The 9,256-nt window shown below is 38.7% G+C and overlaps 1 protein-coding gene across 1 annotated transcript in view; it reads right to left on the reverse strand.

Moving 5' to 3' along the window:
• Positions 1-9,256, reverse strand: part of LOC102672854 (discoidin domain-containing receptor 2-like) — a 145,222-nt gene that overhangs the window by 8,694 nt on the left and 127,272 nt on the right. The window contains 5 exon segments of the mRNA XM_031511922.1: positions 4,133-4,238; positions 4,240-4,256; positions 5,188-5,395; positions 6,706-6,839; positions 7,611-7,775. Of these exon segments, the coding sequence (XP_031367782.1) occupies positions 4,133-4,238; positions 4,240-4,256; positions 5,188-5,395; positions 6,706-6,839; positions 7,611-7,775 (630 nt within the window).

Here is a 9,256-nt window from a genome sequence, read left to right on the forward strand (position 1 = left end):
CGATAATATCAACAGGCATAAACGAGCATACTGCCTCGCATTGTTTCGATATCCCGCGCACGGGATTCCATTCGCTCTCGTTTCTCTTTTTCCTTTTATTTTCCCGCTCCTTGTTTCCATTCTACGTTCCCTTTTCTCTCTCCCTCCTCGCATAGCGATTTTCAACCATACGTCCGATTTTTTTTTTAACAATCTTGAAGCAACGAAGCAATCTTGGTCAGCAACGCGAATCGGAAACGGAACACGCGATCGCACCGTGATTATCCGTTTAATTAAGTCGACTTATCTGTTTATCTAACCACCTTCACGGGGCTCGAGTTTCTTTCTTCTTAATTTTCCACTTTCGCCCGATTAACCCGGCTATTTTACATCGACGACCACCAACTTCTATCTCGATTCTCCCTCCCCCCCTCCCTCCCGTTAATCCCGCTCTTTATCCAGTCATTAAGCTCCTCCCTCACCCCTTTTTTCCAACCGCTCTTTTTCTCTCTTCCTTCTCTTTTGTCGGGAAGGTAAACTTGGCCGGGGAAGTGTTATCCGCCACTGGATTATTTGAAAGTGTGTGCGAAAATGTTTGTCGAGAACGCGGCTGGTAAACGAGGTTAAATTTTTGCGGTCGCTTGTGCGGTCAGTTAAAGAGGGTGCTTTAAAACGTGGGAGATACACGGGTTGGATAGACTTGTTAAATAACGCGTGATTTATTTATTAAATTTGTTTGAATTTAATTTTATGCATTCGCGACTGGGAGGGGAAAAATCTGTTGTTCATTCTTCAAACGTATCTTCCTTTCAATTTTCGAATTAAATTAGAAAAGCTGAAGAGATTAGGAGAGAGGAGATCGGCTACCTCGAAATTTAGAAATTTCGTCTTTTTGAATTTGAAACTAATCTAAAATGAGATTGCACGTATAAAACGATGGAGTTTTCGATTTTGGGAGCGACCATCTTTCGATTCATTTTCTTGATTCGAAAATTTTATTTATATAATTGAACTACTCTTAATCTTCTGTCTACTTAGTTGTCTAATTATGTTCAATGTTAACAATTTCTTTTACACAGAATATCTTTAGAAACAATCGTCCTTATTTCATTTTGTCTTTCAATTCTTGAGATCTTGAGATCCCTTCGTTGATTGGAAAGTAGATAGAATTAACAATTGTATCCAAAGACATCGATCCTTTTTCTTTCTATTCTCTTTCTTTTTTTTTTTTAAAGCTATCTCTTCCCTCGTTGCCTCGCGCAAATGGACAAAAACCGAGATTTCGCGTACGCTCGTTTTAGTTATGACTCGTGTCTAACGATGCGCTTCTTTATTTTCTCCGCTGGATAATCGCGGCCACACGCGACCAAACCGGGGGTTTATTCGCGACAGTCGAGAGGAGCAACATTTTGACCAGAATTTCTGGACACAGGGAAAACGAACGACTCGTTTGTTGTTCGGTCTATCAGGGACGTGTAATTAAGCCTGTGTCGTGACCACTTCCCGTCCCCTTCCTATTTGCCTTCGATGTTTCACTCCTTTGCCTACGTTTTCTCGTCAACTGTACCGATTATCCTATTGTTTATATCCCTGTTTTACACGAAATATCAGAGAGCTTGGCAATTTATTTTATCAAACGAGGTAATTTCTCGCGGTTCGTTCTTAATGATCGTAGGGGAAAATTATTTTTTTGAAAAGCAAGTAAAAACAAGTTTATGGTGGGAAACAGGAAAAGAAAAGAATAGAATGGAATAACAAAAAAAAAGAGTAACGAGTGATACCCGACATAGGAAATTTTTCTTCCATAATTGGAAATTCGATTCCTCAAAAAGAGTGCGTAGAGAGCTTTCATGAAGCTAAAAAAAGAAGGGGAGGGGAGGAAAAAAAAGAAGAAAAAAAGTAAAAGAAGAAAGAGAAAAAACGGGGAAAAAGAGAGAAACGTTTCATCACGTTATGGTTCTCTAAAACTCTGCTTTTTCCCTGCTTGAATTAAAGCCGATGCATTCAGCCGTGATTAAAGTTTTCAGAACAACTGACGCGGCAAGGATGAACCAGTTTTAGGCAACATTCTCTCATTCATTCTACTCAAAATGACGTACGATAAAAACTACGATAAAAAAAAAAAAAAAAGACAATGTATTTTTATTGGTTAAAATAGACGTTTCGGGGGATAATTTCGTATCCAGAGCCCCGCCTTTTTTTTTCTTTTTTTTTTTGTTTCATCCTATCGCGGAATCGGGGGAAAAAAAACAAAAAAAAAAAAAAGAAAAAAAGGGGGGGGGTTTTGGGTCCCTTTTTTTCCCCCGAAAGGTTTTTTTAAACCAAAAAAATTCATTTTTTTTTTTTTTTTTTTTTCTCCTTTCCGGGAAGGGGGGTAAAAAAAAAAAAAAAAAAAAAAAGGAAGAATAACGACTCTTTCACCCTCGATAAAATCGATTTTCGTCGGAGAAATCAACGCCGGTCTCTCCTCCCTTTTTTACCTCGTTTTCCACGAGCCGAGTACCCTCTTAATCCGACTAATTGTTTACGTTACGACCAAGTTGCTACGTGAATTACAAACTATCCAAAGTTTCTTCGTTCAACGGTTCCACTTCGCGACTCTAATCGTATTCCCCTGTTGCCCTCCCGGCAAAGAATGGCGGCTTGGCTCCGCTGATGAAGTTACCCTTAGTCGGACAAACCTTACGTATTCTCACTGTCTCGCAAAGAGGAACGAAACTCGATCGAGGGCTTGTTTTCGAGTCGCATAATCGGGTGGCAACAAATTGGGCAATTGATTTTCGAACGGATGTCGAGGATGATTACAGAGAGGGGGTGTAAGAATCGGGACAATCCCTTTCTCCTCCAAATGCGTAATTCGATTGTTAATCCGGATGTTTAAACACGAAGGAGGAATAATGGAAACGTGGAGTAACGAGGAGTTTGATGGACATTGGAAAATTCTGTTTGATCATTTGTAGGGAATATTCCGTTTCGAATATCTTTGAAATACGTTTCATTCTGTATTTTTTTTTACATCGATCCTCCACTTTCGTTTTTCTAAATTTGTGAGAAGCGTGTTTTGCGCACACTTTGAACGAACAACTCGAGTTGAATTTTTTTTTTTTCGATGAGAAGAGGAGTAAAGTTCTCTTTCTTTCGAATAAAATAAAATTACGAATTTTATGTATTTTTAATTAATGCCCCATTTCGAGTTTAATTATTATTATTATACGAGAAATTAATTTTGTTGTAAATTCGGTTCAAGATCAAGTTCGAGAAACGAGATTTCATAATCATCGAATTAATGACAAGGGTATTTCATCGGATATCTCTTTGAAAGTGTATAACGTGTAGGATGCTTGGAGACTTTTACTTTGCAACGAGTATCCCATGAACTTTAATAACGTGCATTAATATACAAGTTAAGAAGATACGGTTATTATATATATATATACGTGTAACAGTCTTAAAATGAAGTGCAACCAAGCGGGCAAATTTTAATCAGAGTGTAAGAGTCGCACGGTTAAAGGGTAAATAACAAAGGGTAATAATTAAGCGTGATGAAGTTATACACCTATATTATATGCCATGTACACTCGTATGTACACCGTGTTCCAGTTTCTAGCTACCAAACTTTGTATCTTTTCTATATGTATCTTTTATATATATATATATATATTTTGTTTAGAACTATACTTTATAGGCAAAGTTTGAAAACTGGAACGTATATAAAATATTGAATTTATATATACATATATGTAAAAGTGAGACTCGTATTTTATATATTTATGCGCAAAGTGTCACTGTTCCGATTTTATCTATTGCCCTTTTTGAACTTTGTAATGAGCTCAATATAGTAGAACAAAGGCACAACCCACATCTATATAACACGGTTTATTTCTTTTATTTTAATTGAATCACGACCTATTCCTCGATAAAATATATCTCTATTACTTAATTTTCTTATTATCACGTCTCAGGACTTTTTTCCCCTTAATCGACAACGAGTCACGTTTGCCAATTATTCGCAAAGAATTCTTCCGTTCAAATCTTAAGGCTCTTTCCAAGTGATGACGAACGAGATAGATGAGGAAAAGTTTCGAATGCTCCGGGTGAAATTAACTCGGGATTGATACGAATTAAATGGCGCCGCCGCTGTCGAGTCACTTACTTGTTTGCAAGTCAAGATCCACCTCGGAGTCCATTGGAATTTCCCCGTTACCGAGCTCGGATGCTGACTCCTCGGTCGTGTTTTCATAAGGATTCGCTGGAACAAGGAACGAGGACGCGTCTTGCTAATTAAACCGTTCTAAGTCTTTCTTAATCTCGCTGAACAACAAAGCCCCACCTTTTTCACCCACCCTCCCTCCACTTCCGATTTTAACCCGCATTAAACGGCTGCGGATTACCCGCATTATTTCGAGATAAGCTGTTTATTAATAAAGCTTCACGCGTGACGCGTACCATTGTCCTCTTCGTTCGTATCCTTGGGTGGTTTTGTTTCGACGCAATTTTTTAAAAATTTTAAACACTTTAATATTCGCGAAAGTATTTTTAAAAATCTGAAAATCTATGAAGAGCCATCCGACTCTTGTGTCGAAACTCGGTTATTATTCGAACGTTAGAACGTTGATTTCACAGTTCTGAAATGAAATTCCAATTAGAACAAAAAAAAAAAAATCGTACAAAGAACGTTTGTACGAAGATAAGGATTTCCGTGACCGGTTGTATCGTATCGCTGTTAACGAGCCTTTTTTCCTTCAAATTCCCCGTTCGATCCTCTTGCTTCCGTGAAACTTTATTTTTAACGGGACTCGCCAGGGGAAATTCCCCAAGGAAACATTCGCGGGAACTTCGACTCGAAACGATTGCAACTTTAATCCGAGCGACAATTAGAATCGATGCGATGAAATTGGAAGCGCGGAGGTGAAATATTCGGAGACAAAGGTTTGAAAAGCTATCGCGGCGTCACGCGTTGGCGAACGCGGAGGTAATCCGATTCTCGTTACCGTCTCTGTTATCGAGACAGATCTTGCTACCCTCGTGAAATGATAATTAATCGACTCGAAAATCTTTCTTTTGTAAAGACGCGACGAGCTCTCTCTGATTATTTAAGAAAAAAAAAAAAAAGAAAAAAAAGAGAAATTAGCCAAGAAAACGATAATAAAACGGGATCGTTATTGGCTCTGTCCAATCTCTATCTAACCGTTGAAAGAGGATACTCACTTCCGTCGAACACCACCTCGCTGATCATGATCCATCGGGCGGCGAAGTACAAATGTATCTTGAGAAATCGTCCTTCGCGCTCGTGCAACCCTATCGAGACGTTTCTCGCGTTCTCCAACACGAGATCCGGTATGTAGGAGTAGGACAATGGCTCCTCCTCGTAGGTGGCGCCATCTACGCTGAACCAAACGTCCGCTTTCGAGAATACCTGGGCGCACATGGAGAATTCCGATCGATTACGTCGATGAACGAGAATTCCTTCCCTCTCTCCCTCTCTCTCTCTTTTTTTTCGAATAATTCGTAATAAATTAAGGTACGTGATTAATTAAAATTAAAACGTAGCCGGTAATAATAACGGAATATCGAATTTCTCGGGAAATTTAAATCGAAATTTCATCGGAACGGTATAAGCCGGAATAATATCGTACGAAAGACAATACGTTCGAAACGATAACGATCGGAAAATTAGATAGTTAATTAATTCAGGGAACATAATACATCGTGTAATTCGATAAATTTAATCGCATTCTCCCATTGGATGGCAACGGGCCGTTGAACCGTTTCTTGTCAGCGGTTTCAATTTTCAGGGTTAGTTGAAATATCATTCGATTAACAAAGAAATTCTGGATTAATTCTGGTCGCAACGATCTGCGACTTTATCGAGGAAGTTGAAGGGAAAATTCACGCGGTGTGGAGAGTCCACGTGCCACGGAGGAAGTGGGGAAGGAGATATACACGGTTTTAAAGGGGAGGGCTGGCTGACGGACCATTTGCTGCGGCTCATCGTGCGAGCAATAACCGGTACTTAAGGCTGACTCACTTTTAATGGCGAGGCCTTTCATCCGAATGAAAGGACTATACGAATCGTTCGGCATTGATATTTCAATGCGCGTGTTGCTCTCAACAGCCGATTTTCCATTCATCGATTACAATTTCGTTTGTATGAAGAGATATATATTCTTTTACATCGGGAGGGAAAGAATCTAAATACCTTGGAAATTGTGAAACGACCAACGGCCAATCACACGTTTGAGAAAATTTCATATTTCGTGTAAGAAATTAATTACGATAATTCTTAGGAAGAAAAGAAAAGATGTTCATTCGAATCTTTCATCAGACCGATATTTATGATAAAATTTTTCGATTCTTGCAAATATATGATTAATCCAAAGATCGATTATCGAGAATAACTCGTAAACACAGTTCGCTGTTTCAAAGTTTATCCCTTCGATATTAGATTTGTACGGACCGATAATTGTCAAAAAATATCATCGGATCGGGTTTAACTTTAACAGAATTTAAACTCGCAACTCTTTCTCCGACATAAAATTCGATAATCGATCCGACTTGTCTCTCCTTCGATACTTTTAATCGTCCACCATAGATCCCGATTCCGCTGGAAAAAAAATATATATATATACATATCTATAACTAGTGGTCTGCTGGTCATTAAAAGTTTGATCTTTTCGCGGCTCGTTGGCTCGTAGAAATTATAGGAGGGGTTAAAAGATTACCCACCTGAACGTCGCGGGAGAAATAATTATTGGTGTAGATGTGGACCGCCTCGAAGATCCAGGTTACCTCGAACTCGAACACTAGCTCCACATAATCGTCAACGAAGGTGTCGCGCATCCAGGCGACCCATCCCGTCCCTGGAAACGAAAAAGTATCCGTTTCAAGCGGAATTCATTTACCGCGAATCCATTCCAGCCACCCCAGCGCGAGCCAACTTCGTTACCCTGGATCGAAGTTAAAGCCTGAGCACCGATTGATCTATTGTTTCTCTCGTTAATTGAATTGATTCCGTTCGAAGTAACTTCCTGTCGATTCCTCCTCTCTCTCTCTCTCTTTCTCCATTTCTCCCTCTCTTTGTTTTGTAAAGCGTCGTCTATCGTAGCTCTGCGTTTACAGGTGCTAAGTACCGATTGACGGGTCTTTTGAGCAGCGAGGAAACTTAAACTATTCCGATTGCGTTTGGTTTTGAATGCGTTGACGTTTGAAGAATGTAAGAAATTTTGATAGCAAGATGAAAATTGGTGTACAGGAGGTGTTTTTTTTCGAAATCGTGAAAAATATGGATAAGAGATAAAAATTGAAATTTTATTATAGATCGTATTTGATTCCAATTACTTCCCTCGAAAATGTTGATATCAAAAAATTTAAGATGATTCTCTCTCCATATCTTTCGTTTAATAAATTTCGAATATTATACACCAGAATCCAAAGTTTCAGGGAAGAGTGAATTTTTCGCTGAGAAAAGTGCACAAAATTTCTCTCAAAATCGTCGATTCACTAATTCGAGCCACCCTAGTTTGGGTTTATCCCAAATACCGCGTCGATTTCTCACGCCCGCCCGGAGATATCTTCGAGACACCTTCAGTTTCGGCACTTAGCACCCCTTCTCGTATCCACCCACCGATTACCTCTTCCATCTCCCATGTCCAGCCTGTAATTATCCGCGCCGACCTCTCCATCGATCAGCCGGCCTAGACCATCGGTCAACAAGTTGTCCTGCCTTTTACCGTCGTAAGAGATGTCGCTCAGCTCGATTGTCGGGGATTCCGGTATGGTGTAGCTCACCACGCCACCTGAAACACAAGGAGGAAGTTTATGTAGTAAGTTGCCATGCCTCTCTCTCCCTCCTTTTTTTAACTCGAACAAGTTTGCTCTCGCGAGGGAGGAAGTTGAGGATGCGTGGACGAAAGAGATTATTGTGTCGATTCGACGTTGCTTCCTCGATTAAACGATGATGGAAATTGCGGAAATTGGAATGGAATGGAATGGAAGGAATCAAAATTTCACGATTTGCTTTTTTTAATAGAAAGAGAATTTGATTTTACAGTAGATATGTATATAAGTCAAGTATTAAATTTGAAATTTTAATTTTTGATATTTTAGAATAAAACCTTGCGAAATATTTTTGTCCAATCTAATAAAGTTACTCTGAATTAACTGTAAATCAGATTGTTATATTATTGGATTTAATATGATGCAAAAATATGTGCTTGTAAAATTATTAATGAAAGTTTAGAAATGACTCTTTTATAAGACTTACAATCTTCTAATTTTATCCATTCCCTTAAGCTTGAATCAAAATTATATTCTCAATAAAGTATAACAAATATATCTGTTGAAACAACAAAAAATTCAAACTCGTAAAAGAACCAAGTAACGTTTCGAGAAATAGATATCTTCCCTCTCGACACCTAGATGTCACGATAGTCGTTGAATTTTGTTCACCTAAGTTTAATCCAGCGACTGTTTCGACTTGAATTCGAGATTGATAAAATATTTCTTGGTCGAAGGGAAGTTTTTAGAAGGGAAGTTGCGGCCGATTTGTCGGCCGATACGTTGAAGAATAATGGATAGATGTCGGGAGATTCGTTAGACAATTGTGCGATAAAAATGTTTGGGCGAGGATCGGGTATTCGGCGGCGAGAAAAATTAATAATGAACGACGCAGAAACGACTCGTGTGTCTCGTGCTAGTGTCTCGCCTAACTGCCCTCAATATTTCACGGTTTCTACGGTTCACGTGGCCGGTGGACTGTGTCACGCGATGCGGTCGAACGAGTTGGCTCGCGAGCTAAGAAGGGAAATATTAAATTTTAGATTTCGTTTCGGTGTCCGTTCTGTTCCGGATAGGTGTAAATTGGAATCGTTTCGCGGGTATAGAAAGTAACTTCAATATTTAAACAGTGGTTCCGTTGTTTGTTTGTCTAAAGTTTCGTCGTAGAACGACACATTGAAATTTCTCTATGTAATATTTGTATCTTCAATTCCGATGGAAATTTTAACGGAAAGACACGAAGAATAAAGTTTGCGAAAAGGGTGAACGATGAATAGGAAATTTGTAAATATATAATTCATTACGTAGAAATATTATATATGAAATTTTTAAATTAATTTTAGTGGATAGCGATGCATTGTACATTTCTTTTTTTTGTACAATTACACAATAGTAATGATAATCGAGTACAATGCTATTGTGTATTCGATTAAACGAGACTGAGGGATTGTCTCTGGAACAATTAGAAAATTGTTCCAAAAAACTGAAAAAAAAAAAAAAA

The sequence above is a fragment of the Apis dorsata genome, unplaced genomic scaffold (genome assembly GCF_000469605.1).
Source record: "Apis dorsata unplaced genomic scaffold, Apis dorsata 1.3 scaffold_365, whole genome shotgun sequence".
Taxonomy (NCBI): Eukaryota; Metazoa; Arthropoda; class Insecta; order Hymenoptera; family Apidae; genus Apis; species Apis dorsata.